Genomic DNA, 23702 nt, shown 5'->3' with positions numbered 1-23702 from the left:
AATCAGAGTTAGTTTCTTTGGGCCTTTTTCCCCCTTTCTCTGCTCTGCTTGAAAAGAGCAAACTCACGCAGCAAACCTAAGGATTTTTTCAAGAAGGATAAATACTTTCATGCTTCCACAAATCTTAGCATCCGTAGGCTGTGCAGTGCACTACCTCGATGAGTTTACAAAGGCAGCCAATGAGAAGACTTTGTAACGAGATTCATTTAGAAAAATTGATTTATTTAGACTATGTCTAATTCAGTTACTCGGTTGGTATTTGGTGCTATCAGATGCCACTCCCCCAAAATTGAGCATGATATTGGCAATGCTGCACATCCTATTTGATTACACAAAGACAAATGATGTAATTTTGATGTTTATGGCTATGACTAGCAAACATTAGTCTCTAATGCAACTTCAAGCTTGTCTTGCACAGTTTAGTGGAGCTCAGTTGTTCTTTAGTGTAAAAACAGTTGGTTTCCTTCACCTAACACATCTGTAGATGATGGTTCACCAATTAAAATGTATGTTGTTAAATCTATATTCTAAAGCATTCACCAGGGCTCTGGACAGGACGCCACACCTTTTTCTATTAAGAACAAGAGTGCACGCTATTGAAATGTTTAAGAGCAACAGCCCAAATTTAGAGGCCCTTTTATATTGACATTCGGAACAAGAAATTTTGGTTATAGTTACAGACATGTATCAGCTTTCAAGCCTGACTGTGCACGTCATTGCAGTGCATCCAATTCACTTGCAGTCACCCCCACCACCCAAATGTATTTCAAGCTATGCTGTGAGTTTTTTGAATGGCAATTCATCCTTTGCATTATGGCAAGCTGTTTGTTAAATTTATAATCACTTCAGTTTTTCTGCTGACTGGTAGACGTCTGGCTCGAAAAAAGCTTTAGGAGTTTAAGGTGTGTTGCAATCACTACATGTGTCTCTGCATCTTATATGCTTCATTCTGTTACTGTGCTTTAGGGTGCTGTCATGTTTACAAGCTGTGGCAAATTGGCAAACCAAGTTTTCCATGCAACTGTTCGCACAAAAACAGTAGTCTCCCGTGTTGTGTGCTTTATCTGTAGTGTACTCCTCCACTTTAGTTTTGTTCCCACAATAAGCACATTTAGTTTAATTGATAACAATATGAGCTACTAAAGTAAGTAATGCATTAGAAATGAACAGAAGTCCACGCTGAAATGCTGTATTGTCCGAATTACAATCCAAGTTATCCAGACCATTGTATAATGCTGATGTAGGGGTTTGTTAATATACAGTAGGCTATCCCTCCTGACTGAGTTCCCTTGTAATCAGTTTCATTTCACATTGCGCATGAATATTATTTAATTACTCTAGGACATAAATCAAGATCAGTAACACCTATGTAAAAGCAGAGCATGTTGCTAATTAACAGCCTATATATTTTAAATGTCAACTTTGTTATACTGACAAGTTGCATGCTTGTCCATACTCGGGATATACTACTGGGTTGATAATATACTTTTCTTTTGAGTAAAGAAATCTTGGCCATTCATTTTGCTAATATTCCTTTTGTTGTTGTTGGGTGTAAAGTGCAGTTTGCCAGTTTTTTACAGCTTGTGTGTCTAACAGCTCTTTAATGTCAATCCATATTGCTTCTGATGAGTTAATAATATTATATTGACTTATGGTTCTTAGCAGTGCATGATGTCAGTCCTCTTGCCCTAAATTGTTTATGTTTGCAGCAATGAGATGTGTTTTACTCCACTGGATACATCAGAGAGGGGAAAGGAAATGTGCCAAATTGGTATTTGGTAGTACATTTATAATTGTTACTTACCATTGTTTCAGGAAAACAAGATTGAAGTTGTTGAAGTTGCTGAGACCTGTCAACAGCACATTGCATTATAGTCCTCACTACCAGCTCCCAGTAATCCTTTGTTATTATTAGAACTAATTAAAGTAAAACCTAATTTTCTTCTAAGCTCGTTTTACAGAGGCATTGTGGCTACTGATTTTTATAGAGATAGTTCCAGTTAGTGAGTTAAATCGACATCATACAGATGGTCTAGTTAAATTGGTTGGGAATAACAGGAGTTACTATTTAAAAGCTGTGCAATGGTAGCCAATTTGAAACAAAGTTTGTCCGTTGACCATCTTGGATGTAAAACCTGGTGGAATTTTGTAATGAAACTAAGATCAATGAAAGGTTATTATCTAAATGAGTTAATGTAATATAAACATTAATTGGAGTTTGTAATATTAATTTAAAAAGTTATTGCGTGAAATGTGCATACTGGTCTGGCTTTTTGTCCCCAAATTGACTCTCAAGTTGTGGGATATAGCTCTGTGTTTTCATTTTTAAAGATCTGCATGGAGTCATAATCACATTTGATTAAGGAGGGACCCAGAGCTAATTTGATTAGGTTATTTAGAGGAATATGTGTTTGGTAATAAACATTTATTATGATGAAAAAGTTCACTTTAATAAGCAGGAGAAGCCCAGAGGACATGCAAGCTTAATTGTTGATGTTAAATTGCGTTGTTGCGATGTTGCCAAGATAATGGGCAAGGAAAGGCCCTCAAGTCAAGGCAATTAACCAAACAGTGGTTTGATTGTTGTTAAATTGATTAGAAAATGTTTAAGTACTCCATTTGAAAATTAGCTATTGTTTCACGCAGTTTTAGACTGCAAGAGAATGCTGGGCTTAATGATACATACTGTCTGAGTTAGAAGTGGAAAAAGTTGTTGCCCAGGTCAAATTCTTAGCTTTACAGATATTGTGAGAAGTTGTGAAGCTATATTAAAGGCCACGAATGACAGTGAAACAAATACCTGGACATCCCAGACAGAACCCTTTTTTAAGCACAATGCCAGATGAATATTACATTTATTATCTTGACTTCAAGTAACAGCTTGGACAACACATGGAGCCTGCACATAGAGACTGAAGCTTTGTTTTCTGTGGCTCGTAGCTTTATCTCCCAACTGTTGATCAGTTGTTGCAGACAAAACTAGTGATGGATATGGCAGTTTGAGTGCCTGTTCAGTGGTGCCCACAGCGACAGCTGATAAAGATGCACAGAGAGAGGTACAGGTTAGAGCCAATCTGTTTGTTGCCCCAGCATCAGTAGTTTCCTGATTAGAATAGTGGAGAAATCTGCGGCTGGAGGCAGGCTTTATGGCCATCACCACCCCACATCTCCCTACTCATTAGTGCTTCACAGCCTAGCGCCACAGCATATGGCAGTGCTGCTACTGCTTCCCATTTGAGGTGTGTTTCAAATAGCTGTCTCTTGCTGAGCCACAAGCCTTTGGCAGTAGCCTATCTTATTGTGTCTGAGATGAAGATAAACATCTGTAATAAAGAGAAGTTGTGGTTTTATTTTTGTTATATGATTATTTTGTAACATTTTATGAGGAAGCTAAGATTTGATCTGCAAGCAAACACATCATTGAAAAGTTAGGAATTTCTTTGACTGGAGTTAAGTTATTGAACAAGAACGACTCAGTTGGGCTACTGTCACTACAAGAGATGCTCATTAGGACACACAAAGATAAAATAACCCTTTGGTGGTTAACTGTGCCAGGCTGTAACATATTGCCGTGCGAAAGTGTATTATTTTTGGGATACACAAAGCTATAACCAAGCAGCACTAACCTGCGCGTTTTCAATGGGTGTTGTGAACAGGTGTGCTCATTATGTTGGTGGCTGTGTGATTATAGGTGCTTTGTGATACATCTCCTTTTATGGTTTTGTGTTGTGTGTGTTTGGGATGTTCACTCTTGAACACACACTTATGTTTACATCCATTTAAAGGGTAATGTTTTTTTCAACCTGGAACCTATTTTCCTATGTTTTTGTGTCTAAGTGACTGATGGGAACAACAATCTTTAAAATTGGTCCAGTATTAAGCAAGACCGCTGCAGTCGGCAGCGGCGAAACAAGCTACAATGTAAGTTATGGGGTGGCAATTGTCCAGCTTGTCCATTTGTCCTTCACAAATGTGTTTGTTTTGCCACTGACAGGCTCATATTAATATTCTAAGTGTCTGACAACTTTATGGAAAGGATTTCTAAGGAGGTTGACCTTTCTGTTAAAGAGTAAGAGCCTTTTTTTTTTTAAACATGTAAATAAACAGTAATTTTAGCATTGTAAAATACACTTCATTCAAAGTAGACAGAAACAAAATAAAACTATGAGAAGCCGTTTTGGGTTGTCTTTCCACTTTTCCAACCATCACAACTCTAGTTTTGGTTGAAATAAACACATCGTTTACGGATTTATATGTGAATATACGTTGGCTCTATACACGCTAAAAGTATTGCTTTTTTAAATGGAGTCTGGTGGGTTTAGCGCTAGCGACTTCAGAGCTGTTTCAGGTTAAACTTAAAAGGTCTCAAAGAGATTTTAAAGGTCTATCTCTGAAGGGCTCCTTTCCATAATGTTGTCAGACACTTAGAATATTAATCTGAGCCGGTCAGTGGCAAAATAAGCACTTTTGTGAAGGTAAATACAAGCTAGACAAAGATTGTCATTCCTATAAGTCACTTAGACACAGGAAAATAGGGTCCAGGTTGAAAAAACGGTAGTTAACCTTTTAAATGCTATTATTTGGGATCATTAAGTATTGTCACATCCTTCCTACACATGTACAGTGTCCAGGATACGCTCATACCCTCATTGGAAAACGGATAATGACAATGGCCCATTGCCAGCCCTTGCAAGTGTATTTGTTAATTGGAAGTTTAGTTGTGATTCTGAGAGGAAAATTAGACTGTATCCAGGACACTGTATGTGAGCACACTCCCGATGGGATACATACTGTACCCTTTGCTGTGTTTAATTTTCTTTTGGATCTTGTTTTTCACACTGTGCCCTCCCTCCAACAGAACATACACATAAAAACATTGGCTGATGATATGGTAAGGTGCTCGGTTTAATTTTGGTGTGACTAGTTTTGTTTTACATCATCTCATGTTTTGTCATGGCTGCATGGGACTTATAACTGAAATATGTGGCTGGATCAAATGTGCCAGATATGAATTCATTAAGTGAACAATTTATACAAACAGAACATAAAAACACTAAGGATAGGTTACATCTAGCGTTCCTATAAAGTGTGACAGTTTGTGATGTACTATACAGTAACAAAAAGGCTAAGCTTCTGTCCTCCATTACGTGTGTAAATAAAAGATGATTTTTCATGGTGCTATTATTTAGCATCACGAACCTCCTACATTTTTCATAATGAACAGAATTCAGCCCATAGCATCTAGACTTTTATAAGCAGCTCATAGATCATTTAGTGTGCAATTATCAGTAGCGCACTTCCGATTAGATGTTTCTGCCTGGGGCTTTTTTAATACCCTTAGTTAACAAATAGCCTAACTTTGACACTTAGAAGCTCATGCTGTTTTTGTGTTCGTACACAGTATGTTTGATCCATCCAGTTATATTTTAGCAAACTAATAGTAGTGACATCATGTATGTCATCATTTTATGTTTGTCATTCCATTTAATTTATGTTCATTCATCCAGCATGTCCTCTCCATTCCATTTTACTAAATATGACTAACATTGACTGGTTGCATGTACTTTTTCTGCTTTCACACTAAACTGTACTATACTGCATTAATCTCAACTAATGAATGTAACAAGGAAACTCAACTGAACCTTGCTGATGTTATCAAAGTGAGTTTAAGTTTGTATTGTCTGCTAAGACTATTCTAATACCATGAACACAAACCAGGTAAATCTTATATAATGGTAAGTAAAGTCTCAATAAGTTTGATACAGTATAGTATGTCAAATATATGTTTTGCTACTATTTGTTTGTTTTGAATCAAGTAAAAAAAAAAAAGTTTCAATTATAATATAATAATACCATTTACTGTGTAAACATTCTGTAGTTTGGATTTTTATTGTTTTTAACCCCACACATCGGTCAGTGATGCTGATATGGCATTTGATGAGCAAATTAATTCTCTTCACTTTAAATTGCCAATCACAAAATATCCAAACTCTTAAAGGTGCAATATGTAATATTGTGTGTAATACTGGCAGCTAGCGGTTAAAATACTGGAGAGTCGTTTCCCCCGCCCCCTCCTGCCCAGACTCGAAGTTCACGGGGGTTGCCAGGCTGAGACCGCAGCATTCACAACAACGTTGCTAGACACTTTTCTCACATAGCCAGACATTACTCCACAACACAGCGGAGTAGCTAACGGTAGATGCTGGCTATATTGACAGTCATAAAAGCCCGTGCTCACGCGGAGCTCTGTAACCAACTGACAGACACACTTTTCGGCTTAAAATTACAGTATGAACCGCTAAAAACACAACAACCTCACTGTCCTCTCCACACGCCAGTCAGGCACACTTCCTCGGCTTAGAATTACAATACGGCAACGCTAAAAATACCACTACCTTACCGGACGGAACACACTTCATTGGCTTAGAATTATGGCAAAAATCGCTAAACACACTGCAAACTCACAGTCCTCTCTTTCCGATTTACAGCCCCCTCTCGTGGCTTAAAATAACTCACCGTTGTCGGCTCCAGCCGCTAACGAGGCTACACGCGCTGTAAACAGCCGTGGGCTGCTTGCCTGGTTCTCCGGTAATGTTAGCAGGTAGCAGGGTTAGCATGCCGGCGTTAGCCAGGACCAGTCGGGATCACTTTACTGGCTGTGTCTCAATTGTTTTTGCGAGTAACCAACTCGGGTACTCTAGCTATATAATTCAATGTGAGAACACAAATGTTGAAATGACAAAAATGCCCGTCCCTAGTAGCTGTGATAAATTAGCCTGAAGCTAATGCTTACCGGTTCAGTAGAAAAGAGAAAAGCCAACTCTGCATCCTTTTGGGCTCTAAGCTGTCTCCATCTTTCAAATACATCTCCATTATTTACCAGGGGTTGTTACGTCTCTGGTCACGCAATGACATTAGAAACATGCTGTTTTCTTTTTTTGGTCGGGTAGAATCTATCTCCATTGATCCTGTTTGTTTGTTTGCTGCTTTCATGGCTGTACTAACGTTACCGCTGTAGGGCGCGCTGGGTTTACGTTTTTACAGGTATATCTGGCAACCCGGCCGGCTGTCAAACTGGGCCGTTGATAACAACACACAGATCAAAACATAAACATAAATTCCGTCACGGAATGTAAATTTCAAAAAGAAAAAATACTGAAATTAGCATTGTTGTCAGAAAAGATAGTATTTCAGTTTAACATGTTTCCTTAATATCTGATGAGGCATTGGTGTCATTTTTGGATTTATTACAGTACAAATATTACATATTGGACCTTTAATAGTGGCTTACCACAGTGACTGTTCCTCTATCGGCACACTCTGGCCAAATAATAACGAAGAACACCGTCATGTTCACCAAAGAGTAAAACCTTTTTGATTTAGGCAACAACATGGCCTTACATCTTGCTCCCCCTTCAGGACGAACATAAAATGTTTTACCTCACCAGTGGCAAGGATGTAATAGTAGCAAACTATGTCTCTTTTTTGTCATTCTACGAATTTTGTTTTCTGTTTTGTAATTGAGCATTACAGCCTCATGGTCCCACCGGTTTGACTGCAGACTTCTTTTCTGTACGCCTTGTCTTTATAAAGTAACTTCACCCAGGCTGAATCACATGCTTGCTCTGTCCCCACCATGTGCAGCACCCCACAATGCAATATTGTGTAAAGCTTCAACAGAGTTGGGTGTGATCAGGTGTGGTAAGTTGTACAGGTTGGGTGTGGTCAGGTGTGGTAAGTTGTACAGGTTGGGTGTGGTCAGACGGGCAAATGACTTAAACTTTTCATCCAACAGAGGTCAATTCAGCAATGCTTTTCATCGATACAACATATTGTCTGGAATTACTCTTTAACCCTTGTGTTGTCTTCCTGTCAACCATGAAAACAAACACTTTTGTTGTCCCTATCTCAAGGTTTTAGCCGTTTTTTTCTAATGATTGGGTCCCCTTTTTCAAAATTGATATCGCTTTATCTGACGTTTTGTTCGCCGTTCTACAACATTTTGTTCTCACCAGCTTCTTTGATTATTTTTCAATGAATCAGCATTAACCAAAAACAGTAAGCCTTATACTTGGCCTAGATTAAAACTATAGTATGCAACTATTTTATATTAATGAACATCAGTTACAAATCAGTTAGTTTTAAACAGGATTGTTAGCAGCGTCATGTTTTAAAATGTCAAACATTCTGTTTTCTTTCAGCGTGATCGTATTACCAGTTTCAGAAAAACGGGGATGAAGAAGGAGAAGCTTCTTATACAGCACCCAACAGATCCCCTCTCTATCCAGGCCGAATTGCCTGTTCCTCAGCCCCTTTTTGACGACCGTTCCATGAACCTCTCGGAAAAGGAGATCATTGACCTCTTCGAGAAGATGATGGTGAGCTTTGTATTTATCTTGCAGTGTTTTGTCTTGTAGCGTCATTTGTAACACTCCACAACAATTTTATTACAGCTGCCACAGAACAATAAATAATGAGCATTCTATTATGAAATCTTAAATTGATTCATAAATCTGTGCAAAGAGGCGCACAAGTAGAGAAACCGAGCTGCTGTCGTGTATGTTGGTGAAGAGGAGTTTGCAGAAAGTTCAATTTGAAAAGCATTTTTATATTACCCACACAGATCTACTGCTGATGAGATTTTTGTTTTGTGAACAAAGCTTTACCAGGCATGCGAAAAGGTTGATAATGAAGTTAATGCTTTGCAAAGCTCTCATTGTTTTATGCAACATCTTAAAATTGTTTTTCATTTTACTTTATAATTCTCCAATCAAGATATCATGGTTTACAGTTTTCGTAACTAAATGAACAAGTTCAATTTGACCAAAATGTATGATAGCATTAGATCTGAAACCCTGATGTTGACGTCTGCATACTCTACATAAATAATCCAAGATCCAGTAATACTACTTTGCAAGTAAACATCTGCAAACGAAAGTCTAGTACTTGTGATTTTAGTCACACTAACACACAGAGCTGTGATCAGAGGCAGGGTAGAACCTTATCTGTAGATTTATTAATGTATTAGTCGATACCATTACCAGTGCAATTCCACAATTCTCAATACCCAATTCGATACCACTGCAGAGAAAAAGAGACTTACAGTACTTGCGGTTTGGGAGTTTCAGGTCTGGAAGAATTGCATCTTTGCAACCCTGCGGTACTGTAGAAAAACCAGTACCTTCATGGTATCTGCGGTACCAGTACCGTTTCAGAATTTTGAGATCAACTTGGTACCAAAGTATTGGTTCTCGTGTCAACCCTAGTTGAAAAGTGTATTTTTTCCCCTTCAACTATGACATAGGTTAGAAAAACATTGAGTGATTATTAGTATCCCAATGTACGATTGAAAACCCCTGATGTAACTGCATAGATTTGTGAAATGATATAAATATTGTGCAGGTTAAAGCCCCGACAAATCAAGGCACACACAACTAATTGCCCAGTCATAGCAGCACATCCAGAAAGCAGTGTACACAATGCCCATGGTGACATAAAACAGTGTTCTCTCATGGGGTTACACAGGACTTCTTCTTTGATGACTGACCCTGACTTTAGGTACAAATGTGCGAAATAAATTCACAATTGAATTATTTGATTCAAAGTTTCATTTTTGAAGGGTGAACAGTGCTACACAGTTTTACATAAACATATAATCTAACATATCAAAAATAGACTTGAGTTATGTACAGTATACAGTATTTATAGTAAAGATGAATGCATTTTGCATTAAGATGTTAAGCTTTTGTGAAGCAGGGCTCCATCTACGTACTCCCTAGGTTACCGTCAGAAGAACATGAAACTTTGAAATTCACTTCGCACTCATCTGTGGGGTCAAAGCTCTGTCACACTTGTGATTTTCTCCATTGAAATGCATTTTTGGCCTTATGTACTGCAGGATTGAAATCTAACAAAAAGCTTTCAGCCCATCTCTTTGAAGTGGGGAGCTGAATTACTCTGGCTTCATTGCATAGGTTGTGTGCACTATTGTGGATAATGTCTCTGAGTGTGTATGTGTGCGTGGTATGGTGGCTGCTTTTCCTTTTTCTCATACAATGGTCTTTATTGCCAGGGCCAGAGAAATGTGACCAGTGCTACTGGTTTTCATCAGGCTACTGCTCAGTGTTTTCTTGCCTGGGTGCTCATCCCTGTCACTCCGTTCACCTCTCAATTACTATGTTTGTGCTCACAGCAGCATGACATTAAACCCAGGCTTCAATTTGCTCAGTGACAGACGACACAGAACGCATGTTTGCTGGTCTGACATTTGACAGGCCTTGACACTTCGGGTTGGGAAGTATAATTACAGTAATGAAATCAAAAAGAAAAGGGTTATTTACTTATGTACTTTTAAAGCCACCACTATTTCTTCTCATATACTGTAAACATTTCTGCTTTGATGCAACAAACACAGAAATGACAGTGGTGGGTAGTTTCTTTTGATACTAGTAGCTTCTCTTCAGCATCTATCTGGCTTTGTCATCTCTCTTTCTCTTTTTTATGTCAAACGCACATTTCAGCTCTCCTACACCCATTCTGTTACGGATTGTTTTTATGGTGCTACATGCCACAGCCTTAGATGTCTAGCCTGCTTCAAATGAAGGGATGGCCCAGGCCATATTAGTGAGACCACCTACTGTGCATTAATGACTAGGAGAAAGTGAAAATATTTTTCTCTGGAAAGTGGTTTGCACATTGAGCTTTGTATTTTAAAGCCTAAATAGCACATAGCCTCTTACTAAAAGGTCATCAAAGGGATCTGGGAAAATATAGGAAGAAACACTCACACACAGTTGGGAGGAAAACCAAATCAACTCTTTCTAGAATTTTTTAAGCTAACCATTGAGAGCAGAGTTTTTTTATTTAAGTATATTCATTAAACTACAGTGATAGAAATGCATGAAAACTCCGTTACTCTCAGCACTGCCTTTAGAACAATGTAGTGTATATCTTTACTCTCTGTGTCCCAAGATGTGCACAGATGGAATTCAGAGCCCCTCATCAAAATGCACAGCAGTAAATCCGCTGATAAAATGTCCGTTATACTGTATGCATCTCACTAAGGAGACAGCTGTGTTGCAGTAGCAGACTCCAATCCAAGAGGTTCAGTCTAGGAACACAGTAGCACACAAAATAACATGTGAGCTGATTTAATCAGTATTCAGTAGGCTATAAAACCTTAACACTACACTTTGGTGTAACTCAAACCCCTTTCATTATCAGTTCAACTCAATTGTCTGTAAAAGGACCATTAAAGGAAACAAGAGGTAGGATACGTTGTGAGGTCATATTCATGAACTTGTCCTCTCCATTCAGGCAAAAATCTCCCTGATGGTGTGAATTTGTGTAAATAGTTGCCGCATATTGGCACTTTAAGACATCTGTCCCTGACATTATCACATTCATGGCATTATTACCAAAATTATGCTTTTACTTGTCTGTCAGCAAGAAAACCTCCCAAGAGCATGGCATCCATACTGAGGAATGATTAAATTGATTTGATTCCAGTGCCAATTTGTCTCTGTTCATTAGAAAGTGTCTTCTTATTGTCGTAGTAGTAGTGCGTGGTATGCAGGTGCTCGCGGAGTCAGAGGACCAGTGAAAGAAGAATGTCAGATTGCAGTACTGCTGTGGCTAGTTTGAGGTTTTATGTGCCTCTCTACGCGCCATTGTCAGGATGAACACTGCTAGTAATAAGCTCCTATTTGATCCCTCAGCAGTTACACTCTGCGCCTCCAGGACATTAAAACCAGCCCACAGGAGTTACTGTGTGTGCCCTTGCACACACATGGATCAGACTTGAGGGTGGTGGACAAAATAATCGATTTGTCACAGTTGAAGCGAAACATTTTTATAGGCCTTCTACTTTTCTTAGATCCACTTTTCCCTATAGCGTGAGCCATTTCTCAGACTCAGACATATTTGATGCTAGCTATTAATTGCTCTTTTCTGTGATTTGAAGCCTATGGCTTTCTGGAGTTAGACTGTGTTTGCAGTCACATTGCACTACCGGATGATGGAATTTTTTCCCGTCCCATATTTTGTATGGACAGGGTAGTCTCTAAGGAGAAAGATAGTGACATACTTTATATTTTGTTGTTTTTGCTCTGTACCCAAGCACGTCAGAGTTGAAATGAAACGGTGACTATGATGTTAAAGTGCTTACTTGTAAATTAGATAAACTATGTTGGAATTGGATTATTTATACATTCTGCATCTATTATACATTGTCTCCCAATATTTGGGGGGGGACACAATTTACAGGACAACTCAAAAGCTTAAATAAGGTCAACATGTTTAATATTTGGTTGCAAATCATTAGCACCCAGTGACTTCCTGAAATCTACAATCCACATACTTCAGCTTATGCTTGGTATCTTTCTGGTGATGGGCTCCCAGGCCTGTCAGACAGCCATCTTCACTTATTTCTTGTTTTGGGGGCTGTTCTTTAGTGAGTGAAACACATGTTCCGTTGGATTGAGGTGGTTGACTTGGCCAGTCAAAAAATTTGGTTGCATTGACTGTATTTAGGATCAGTGTATTGCTGCATTGTCCCAAAGCTCAGGGACATTTATTAAAAATGGGCTACTAGTCCAAGAATGAGCTCAGCCAATAGGGATGTGAACACCGTTACCTCAAAGTCAGCTCATTACCTCAGCCATTGTTCAGTTTAAATTGAACGTGCTTGAATACAGAGTGAAACAAATTGAAAACAATGTATCATATGTATCACTGTCTTACTAGTTATGGACTTTGCTATTTGTGTATACAATATGGCAGTACGCTGGGATGGACAGTGTTCCTAAAACTTCCACGATGCTTGATGTTGCAGACTAACTATTTTTAGCATAAGCAAGACAAGTGGAGACTGTTACGTGGTAGAAAAGCTTGCCAGAACAACACGAGACAACAAGATCTAGAACCTATTTTTTTGGTAACTCCACAGTCATTGATACAAGCTGAAATCCAATAATTTCAGATACACCAGCAGCATAGTTGAAGATTTCCTTTGACTCTTTTTATGTAGCCTATGAGGGTATAATTAATAAAAGAGCATTAATCATTTTGGAGACTAAACATGGAGGGCTCATTCCTCCAGTTTGCCCCCTGACAAGTGTCCCGCAGGGCCACTACTCCTACCCCTCCTACAACATACTCACCCTGCCACATTATGCCTTGCTTATTGAATGCCAATTAAGCAGATAAATTAGCAGGGTTCAAAGATTAATTAAAAAACCTGCTGGTTTCCTTCGATGAAAAAAACCTGCCAATTGTAAAACTTTCAGCCACATTTTTTTCCTCCCTGTTCGACAAAAAGGATGTTAATGGTTTTTTCGCTCCAAGGGTATTTACTAGAGGAAATGTAGTTGGAGGTATTTAGGTCACGGTGCCCCTGGATGGGATTCTTGTCCATGCCTCGCTTTCAAATTAATCAAAACAGTTTGAATCAGATTACTGCGGGTAAGATATTCAAACCGTTGTATTACAATGTTCTATATTTAGAAGTGACACACTTAATTTATCAGGTGAATTTTACATTAAATCAGATGGAGGGAAATCACTGCCAAATCAGATCAACCAAACGAAAGGACACATGATTTTCTGCGCTCCCCAGCAGAGGGCAGCATGTCTCCACAACTATAGGCTCACTATCCTAAACCCTGAGGAGAATGTTTTTTTCTTTCTCTCTGTTCATTCTATCCGTCTCTTTGTGAGAGAGTGCTTCTGATAAACATCCCCCTCTATTCTAATCATCATGTCATTCCCTAGCTTTTAGTGCTCTGTCCGGCCTTCGCTCCATCCCCTGATGTCTCTCACATGAAAGACCTCTTTTGTGATGCAGAATTAAAGTAGCACAAAGATAATACTCCCAATAACACACAGATACTGCCTATCCAGCCTATCTGATGTGATTGCATGGCCTCAATAAAAGAAGTGTTGTTCGATTTTGCTCTCTTGTTTGGAGTTGGGGTCCACGGTTTAGATTGCTGAAGCCTTGCTACTCTTGTTTCAAGGACTAATTATTACTGACAATATTTCCTGTTGGTGTACCTTGTGACTTTGACACAGAAAGATAGATGGAAAAGAAATGTATTCAACTGTAGACAAACAGGATCTGATATAAAAGGGTTATAGTGGAAATAATTGTTGGTAGGTCTGAAACATTTCTTCTTTTTAGTGAAACTATTGTACTGAAAATAAGTTTTTGAAATAAGTTTTGAAATGCAGTTATTCTATTGAGTATACAGCTTTGTACAACTCTGTAGATTTGGGACTGGCTATTGTTTCACACCATCCACTTTTTATTTTTTCAGACTCAGCCCTGTGCTGATCAGAAAATAATAATCAGAAAATAATCTTGATCAACATTCTCCATGCAGTGTGTTGTAGTAAATTTGAGTAGTACCCAGTCTGTAACATTTCATAATTTTTTCCTTACTGTCTGTGTGTATCTAGGAGGACATGAACCTGAATGAGGAACGCAAAGCCCCTTTGCGTGGAAAGGACTTGAGCACCAAACGAGAGATGGTGGTCCAGTACATCTCAGCTACTGCCAAATCTGTAAGTGAGAGAGTTAATTTAAGAGCTCTATCTTTATACACCGAAGAGTGTGTACTGTTTAATTGTAGTGGATGAGCTGAAGCATCGTGACACTTCACACGGCTCTCCAAGAATGAGTTTAACCTGATCCTCTGCTTTATTGCTTGCTTTGTCATCCGTTCTTTCACACTCTCTCTCCACTCTTCATGCTTGAGTCCCACATCTTTGATTGCAAATTTAATTTATTTTCTTCAATCTTTTTTTTCCAGTGTGCCGCAATCTGCCGTTGTAGACCATCCAGTATAAATTGTAGTCACTCACTTACTCAATGCTAGGTGGATGGTCAGTGCTTGTCCAGTCATGTGCTTGCATGCAAATTGTTGTTTGTCCGGTTGTGTACTTGCATGGGAGTTTTTTTTTTTCAAGTGGTGACGGTGCCTTGACTCATTGTTCGATTATTGAGTATGAAAATAAAGTTCAGTCAACCTCTTGGTTCAACAGCAGTATTACAGTAAAAAGCACAACCACCACAAAAGTGAGGAAAAGCAAGCATTTTAGGCTATGTTCAACACAAGCCTAATATGCTACAATATAGCCAGCTGCACCATACACTTTATCTTTGTTCTGAGTGCTTATCAAAACAACACTTTACAGCTGTTTCAACTGTCCTTTATTAAATTATATGTTTAGGATTATGTTGCCCATTTTTTGGAGAATAATGTTTGATCATCACTCTAATCCAAATATGGCAGTGAAAAATAAAGCATTGTCATGGTAATCCATGATATGTATGATGAAATATCCTAGCCTCTTTTGAAGCTATAACCAACCCTGTGAGGTGAAATATTACTTTAGCACAGAAAAAAAAAAAAAGTGATTTCTGCCCCAATTGCTTCCTGAACCAAGTAGCTCTCTCTTGCCATCATCATTTATTACCTTCCTCATTGTTATGGTAATTAACTGGCATTATTGATAATGATGATTATCCGAGATGATTGAATTCCTCACAGGGCCCATTATGCTTTGTGAGCACTGATATTTTATTCAAATGAATAACATAATCCGTGTAGTCAAAGGACAGAGGACAAAATGTAATGTCTGTCAGCACTCTGCTATCCCATTTAATAAGACTGAAGGAAGGGAGATGGCTGAGTGTTAGGGATGATGTATCTGTACATACACAGATTCATTCAATTAATTCAAGTGCATACAGTTCCACTAAAACACCTTTAAATACAAACCCCAATTCCAATGAAGTTGGGACCTTGTGTAAAACGTAAATAAAAACTGAATACAATGATTTGCAAATCCTTTTCAACCTATATTTAAATGAATAAACTTCAAAGACAAGATATCTAATGTTCAAACTGATAAACCTTTTTTTTGTGCAAATTTTCTCATTTTCAATGTGATGCCTGCAAAACCTTCCAAAAAAGCTGGGACAGGGGCATGTTTATTTGACATAGACTGTCAAATACTGAGAATACACAAGTGACCAAGAGGACAACTTAGCTTGAACTTAGTAGTTTAGGGCACTTTTGTGCATGGTTCTCATAATAATGTGACATTGCTACCAAATCTCCTTCGCAGTGAGATACACTAGGAGCAGGTCATTTATTTCATTGTCTAAAATGTCAACATATTAAACAAACAACCTACTCTAAAATACAAGCCAAACCAGGGCCTTAATGAACCATCTTTAGTTTAGTTAGGTTTGCTCATTAGCCAGTGTTTTCACTAGTTCTTAATGAATTGTCTTCAATAACACATTACCTAATTGTTGTACCTATTTTGAAAACTGACTTTTGTCTTAAACTAAATTGATATCCTGTGGTCCTTTTTAGCTCCTGATAGATGGAAAGAGAGAAACTGTATTTATAAAAATCTGAGTAACAATAAAGCTGGAGCATCCAGCATCTATAAATTGAATTATAGTGATGATCCTGTGCTCTGTAGGGTCTTGAATAGTGGGATTTGGGTTCTTTCTTAACGTCCTCATGACTACAGAAGCCCATGTAAAGCCCATAACCATCACAAAGTACAGTGTGTCAGCAAATACATCACAAGTATACTATTTGTTTAAAATTGAGATACCCAAGTCTTTGTAAGGCAGGTTTCTTGATTGCTTTGTATTTTTTAAGTACCTACTTTGTTTTTGAAAAACAGTCCAGTTTTTATTTCATACTACATGAATGCATCCATGAGCTTATATGTGATAAAGAATCTCACCACTAAAATGTATTTCTCTTTCAGGGTTATGCATTTTCTGGGGCTAATGATGGTTGTATTTGCTGATGAGCATGTGGTGTGGACTAATAGGAATATGTTGCATTGAAACTCTGAATGGTGATGAATGTAGGAGTGGTGCCTTTTGGACATGTTGGGATGTCTTGTTTTGTCATGGGGCCTTTCTGTTAATGTGACTCAATCATTTTCTACCAAAGATCTATGCTGCATTATGAGATTGCAGCTTTGGCGCTGTGGAAGGGCTTCACAATGTCCACTTTTTTTTTTTTTCTTCTTTTTTTTATAGATGGTATTAGAAGTAAAGCTGCAAGGACTGAGCCGATACCAGTGTTTAATTAATAAGCTGTATGCTTCACTGTGTGGGAGTGACGGGGATCTTTATTTTATGTGCAAGGCAACATCAGGCAAAATGTAACAAATAAATACATAGTTATACATTTACTGAATTGTTATTTATTATTAAAATAATAAATCAGGGACCAGCAAATTCTAGTTCCAAGTTGAAATCTTTTAAATGCAGCAACAAATTGGTCAAAATGTAATCAGAAATAAATATTCTAGTATATAATGTATATAAACTAGGGGTGTCACGATTCTCAAAATTTGAGTGGCATCTGAATGCACCATGAGTTTACCAGGGGCATCCAAATGCACTATTTAGTCCTGTTGGAGCCCACACGCTCTACTTTTATGTTTGTTGTTTGTTTACACAACTTACGGAGATTTACAGCTGAAGGCTACCGGTAAGATAACGTTAGCTGCATGCTACCTGCTGGTAAGGTACGCTGTGTCGTCTGTTTTTTAATTTATTAGGATGCATGCAAAAAAACAAATATAAACATTAAATTGCCAGGCCCCATTTTCACTGATACTCAATCCAGCTATTTGGGTCAGTATTGCCCGATATCAGATATCTGTATCGGATTGGTGCACCCCTAATTATAAGTTTCCAATAGAACATTGTGTTTATGTGTATTTATTTGGACAGCCCTCTTTATTTCTTAACCTGCAGCTAATGCAGAGTATGCAGGCTTAAATGGCTTTTGAGCTTGAAGTTTAAATGAGAAAATGTAGGTGGAACAAGAAAATATCTTTAAAGTATCGTGTGGCCTTTTTCTTGTCGGTCTCTGGAGACCTGCTCAGTTGAGTTTCAACAAAAAAGGAAAAATTTGAGCTCCTTGAATAGGTTTTAGGTGCTTGAAATTTCCTTCACAAGCTATGTACAACTTTATTGCATGTATATTCATCATTCATGCATGTTGATATACCACAAAAGGCTTTCTATAAAAATGTCTATAAAGCTATCTCGCTTCGAATGATTGGTAATATGAAAAAGGATTATTGGTTTACTCTTGTAAAATGTCTTACAAAGGAAAGGCAAAGCTTTTTTTAAGGGACGGTTTTACATTGACCCTGTTCATTTGAATATGAACTCTCTTTCAATGAAATCCAACTCTGCTTTTGTATGTGGGTGTCAGTGGACGTCCTTGGCCATCAGCTTTGCATGAACTAATTTCTTTCTTGCTCTAAATGTGTGCCAACATCATTAAAACTGCTACAATTCCATTAACACTAATACAATTGCTTATTTCTTAGAAATGTACTTCACCTACTGTCAATGAATATTTTCTTGTTTAATTTCAAACGTGCTGTGTCTCAGATGCAGGAAGGCTGGGATGGCAGGGTCTTGTAAGAGGGATTGTACAGTTTTATTTAAATATTGATGTGCCACCTTCTTCTTTTAATGGGGCCTGGTATTTGCTCAGATCATCCAGGCCCTTTCTTATCAAATTGCTGATTGTTTATGCAATTAGTATTTATTTTTCCATCCATCATGAATAAGGGTGGTAATGGCTACATTTGTAGTGAAACGAAAATTCATTCACTTGTGCACAGCGACTTATCCTTAGTTTATTCATACCGTAGTATGAGAGGTGCTCAATATCAGATCTCAGTAAGTAGTAATACTTTCAACACTATTCAAATGATTACTTAGGGTCTGAACTTAAAGGAGTTTAGCTCAGTGAGAACAATGTGTTACATCGAATTGAAAATGCTAAGTCATTGTCGATGAAACTGTGCTTGTCCCCCTCGAGCTCCTCCCTGATTGTTGTCTGTGCACACTCAAGATAATGTCTGTTACCTGGTCAAGCTACTCTAAAACAAGATTCAAAAATATGTATCCAATGTTGTATGAACCAACATCTGTGGAAAATATCTAACAAATTACGTCAATGTGGCTCATTTCAAGTTGCCTCCAGTATTCAGGTAACATATTCCCCAGTGTTAGACAATGACATGCTGCATTCACTGGAGAGCAAAGGAAATGTGGATACACAGTAGGATTGGAAAGTAGTGTGTGCGTGATCAGCTGGTGGCACGTGTAAAACAGACTTTATGGCTGTCATAAACTCTTGGTAGAGGAATGGAGGGGGGGAAATCAAGCATCAAATGGCCACAGACTTTGAGAGTTTGAGAGTGACAATAAAATAAATGGAAAGGGAGATTAGAAGAGATGGAGGGAGGGGGGTGAATGGGAGGGAGTGAAAACAGGAGAGAAAGAAAAAGGTAAAACAAGGAGCTCAGTAGTGTGTCCTGTAACTTCCAGCAATCAAAATACATTTCCTCGAAACACATGGCAGAGAAAGAAGAGCTCAGCCACAGTATAGAATACATTTACTCAGCTGACAGACACCCTCCTACTGTGAAACAAGCCCTGCAGTTGCAATAATAAAAAACACTCCTGCTACCTGCCACTATTGACAGATAACATGGTTAAACTCCAAGAATCATGCTGCATGGGCACAAGGTAGCTCTGCCAAACAAAGTTGACACCTAAAGCCCAACGTTAATGGCAGCTGATTGATATCAGGCCAGAGAGACCCTCTGCAGCCTCTTTGGCCACACTACTCACTGTTCCTTTTTGGGGATGAATCTGTGAATCTAATCTCAGTCCATTACAAGGACAATCATATTTTACCCTGTTCATTGTTTATTAAATCCCTTGTGTGGAAATCACCATGTCTAAACATGTGGATTCCTCACCACCACAGTTGTTGTCCTGTATTGATAATACCTTTGTCATGCTTTGCAAAAATATTGTTTTCATGTATCCACATTTTCATGTATCTGTCTTAACATTTTGAATATTGCAGCGGCAGACATTATCTTCAGTATGTGCACATAATTATAAAGGTTCTCTTGTTGAATCAGGGTATCATTTTTTCTTTTTTCTTTCTATTCAATAGGGAATCCAAAATCGGAAAATAGAAAAAAAAAACAAGCAGTTACAGTATGTTGTTATTCATTTATAAATCCAACAAAAAAAAACTAAACACGGTTGTTTTTTTCGTACTTCGATTTTATGCTCAAGTCAAAAATAGGAAATGAAGAAACGGGCTGTACTAACAGGATATCTAATGTGTCTGATTTGTGTGACCGGGAAGTTACTGACTTATTTGTATTTTGCGCTAACTTTGCAGCAAATACACTTGGGCGATGGCAGTACCTGATCCAGTGTAATAAATATGAGCCTGAACATTAATATACGTTTTCTACCATTGAATTGGAATGGTTTTTCTTGATGGTTAAATAAAAATAAAAATTACTTTGATACTGAAGACATCTTAAAAAGGATTCTCAGGCAAGTTCTGAGGTGTTCCCATTCCTGTCCCAGTACAGTGGCTACTTTCAGACTGCAGGCAAATCTTAAAGACAGACTTAAGACACGCTGGCCACACTGTTATTTGCATATGATCAGATCGGGCAAGAACAAGGCCAGTGAATTACACTGTGGGCTGGAAATTGAGCCTCGTTTTTGTATTTTCCAACTTATGTTGATGTTTAAACTCATATTCATTACATTAAAGGTGCCGTAGGTAGGATTGTGAGGATCCAGGAATTAGCCAAAAAATGTGAACATCAACAACTTCTCAGTCCCCCCCCCTTTCCGCTAAAGCCCAAAACGGTCTCCTAAGCCCCTCCCCCCACAAGGGAGAATGAATGAGTGTGCATGAGCAGTGATTGACATGCAGTTAGACACCCACCCCCCCGGTCCTGATTGGTGCATCTGAACAGGGAGCGGTGGATTTTTGCAAATCGCACTACAGGCTGTAGGTGGTGCCAGAGGAGCCGGCTTTTTCTTTTTTTTAATTACATGCTTCATGTAGTTCTACTTGAACATAGGGTCAGTTTCAGCAAATATGACAGAAAGTTAGTTTTATAAGGCTTAACTACTGCACCTTTAAATCAGGTACTGCCATCGCCCAAGTGTATTTGCTGCAAAGTTAGGCAAAGTGCAACACACAAAGGAGTCAACAACTTCCTGGTCCCACAAATCAGACACATTAAATATCAATGTTAAATTGTTTGACTTGAGCATAAAATGTACGAAGAACAAAGTAGGGTAAATTTCTTTACCCTTCTTATTTCTTGTTTTTGTTATGTTGTTTCATAATTAAATACAAAATTACTAATTGTTTTTTAATTTTTCGAATTTGGTTTCACAATTGAAAATGAAAAGAACGAATGATGCACCGATTTTGTTGGCTTTACATTTTGTGTTGTATAGTGTGTTTGTGATGTCACACAAGTTACGCTAATGACTCTACGTGTAATGGAGAGGATTCTCTGGCCTACTAATGATTGTGCTGTTTGTGTCTTTTTGCACATTAACCTTCTCCGCTGATCGCTGCATGCAGATAACTGGGAGCAAAGTTGCGGTAAGTAGCCCATTATTTATTTGGCTTCTGATTGTTGTTCCTTCTGTGTATCTGTCTTCATTCCCACCCTACACACACACACACACACACACACACACACACACACACACACACACACACACACACACACACACACACACACACACACACACACACACACACACATTTTACAAAGATGTCAAGGAGCATGTTCCAAACTGTGCAAGTGAGGTCATTTTTATGGTTTGGATTTTTATTTTCAGTCCTGAAATTGCTAATGGACTGTAATTTGAAAGGCTATAAATTGCCAACACAATTCCTGCTTGTAAATGGTAGCACTTTCAAATGAGGGATTTTGAAATTATACAGCCTGAATATGAAGTGGGAGGCCTTTTGTTGGTTTTTGCCATTTCTCTTTTGAAATAGATTGCAGTGTAAGACCTATTAGCATTTGAATATTGTGATACCAACAAAGAGCTTTTACACAAATACTAATAATTTGCAATCTGATTTGTTTATCTGAGCATTTTGCATCTAAATGGTTTAACTGTGTTCATTCTGTCTATGAGACACAACTCATACTGAGAATATATATCATTTACTGTAATAAGGCCTCGAGCACACACTTATGTGCACATTCACACACAAAATACACACTTAACCTAGTGAACTGCGGAAAAGATATCAAGTACATGTTTTCTGCCTTGATCAGAAATATTAAGTATTCACAGCTATATGTTTGAATTTGCTGTCAACAACTCTGTCTCTGTTTGAAAGAACTCCTAGTGTACAAAAGGCCCACATAATCTTAACAAATTTTTATTTTTTTTATTTATGCTGTCAATGTAAGCCTATTGGTTATACTTTTTTATTTCTCGTCACAGTAATATGCCATTTGCCGTTTTTCTCTCTGAAGTTCCCATAAAGTGGCACCATGTTGCCTTTCCTAAAGAATGGGTTCTTACTTTTTAAGGTCTTTTAAAAAAAAAAAAAAGAACCACACTGTTATTGGTCTAGCGAGCGTTGAATTGTCACTTTAAATGGGATTTCATCGCCTTTTGAGAGCTTCGTAAGGATTAAGAGGACTGTAAAGCTTAACAGGAGCACAGGCAAGGCAAAGCAGCACACTGACCTGGCCTCTGCTCTACCCATGCTCTCAGACAAACCTCGCTCTTTGAGGCATTTTAAAGAGACCTTTTGTATCTATTGCGTTCTCTACTTTTTCAAACTGTTCTTTTGTGCTTGGTTATTTCTGTGGGAAGAGTGGGTTTTCGGCTTGGCCTGTATGGATGTGGCTGGAGTAACTGTCGATCACGAGTAATGGCCACGTTGTGTTTCGTAAAATGGAATATGACAGAATTACCCCCAGCTTGTATCAGGACTGTTCATCCGAGATGTGGAGGAGGCCCACTCAGAAGTTCTGCAAACCATGTCAAAAGATGCCAGAGACCCTGGTTATCAAGAAGTTTCCTACTGAAGCATTTGACCTGACCTTTGTAAACTGTGTCAATCATGCAGCAGTAGCCTACAGATATGGCTAACATACTGAAAGCTATGAGCTGTCATTCTTAAACCCTGAAAGTGTAAAAAAATAAAAAATAAAAACAAAATAAAGTGTTTAGCCTGGTTAGCCGATTTTGTGCCACAGTTAGCTCCCTGCTTTGCTGGCAGATTCCCATTTCCACGCTGTCAGCGTGCGTCGGTGGGATGGAGTGCTCTCAGATGTGCTGGAGGGAGAGTGTTGGTTAGTATTGTCTATAGGGAACACACAACTGTGACTCCTCTGTCTCAGGCATGAAATCTCTCTGGCACCTTCCCCTCTCCCAGTAAAGAATGAGGTTGGAATAGAGGACTGTGTGAATTGGTTCTAATCCAGTCTGACCAGCGTGTAAGTGTGCAACACTGTTAAGTCTCCTATGCTCTCTCCACCTCACCACCTTGAGGGAAATATGAGCAGCACACATACCTGGGTAACGGCATGCCTGCAGGTAGACTCAAACAGTCGAGATGAACCAGACTTCCGTCTCTCTGCACTGCCAATGACAGGCTCTGCAGCTCAAATGGAATGCCGCTGAGACTATGAGAGTGAGAGCGCACGTGAACGAGAAAAAGGGTGTGCCCCATGTGTTGAAAAGCAGCAATCTCGAACCAATCAATATCCGTATGACTGGAAAGATGAGTGCTTATTTCCATGGTAACATGCTGGTCAGCTCT

The 23702-nt window shown here is 38.5% G+C and overlaps 1 protein-coding gene across 1 annotated transcript in view; it reads left to right on the top strand.

The window, feature by feature from the left end:
- diaph2 (diaphanous-related formin 2) overlaps positions 1-23702 on the top strand; it is a 420870-nt gene that overhangs the window by 11007 nt on the left and 386161 nt on the right. Inside the window, 3 exon segments of the mRNA XM_039812941.1 lie at positions 4859-4891; positions 8202-8378; positions 14458-14562. Coding sequence (XP_039668875.1) covers positions 4859-4891; positions 8202-8378; positions 14458-14562 — 315 coding nt within the window.

The sequence above is a fragment of the Perca fluviatilis genome, chromosome 10, assembly GCF_010015445.1.
Source record: "Perca fluviatilis chromosome 10, GENO_Pfluv_1.0, whole genome shotgun sequence".
Lineage (NCBI taxonomy): Eukaryota > Metazoa > Chordata > Actinopteri > Perciformes > Percidae > Perca > Perca fluviatilis.
Note: the sequence above shows the minus strand (reverse complement) of the source record. Positions and strands in the feature narration are given on the sequence as shown.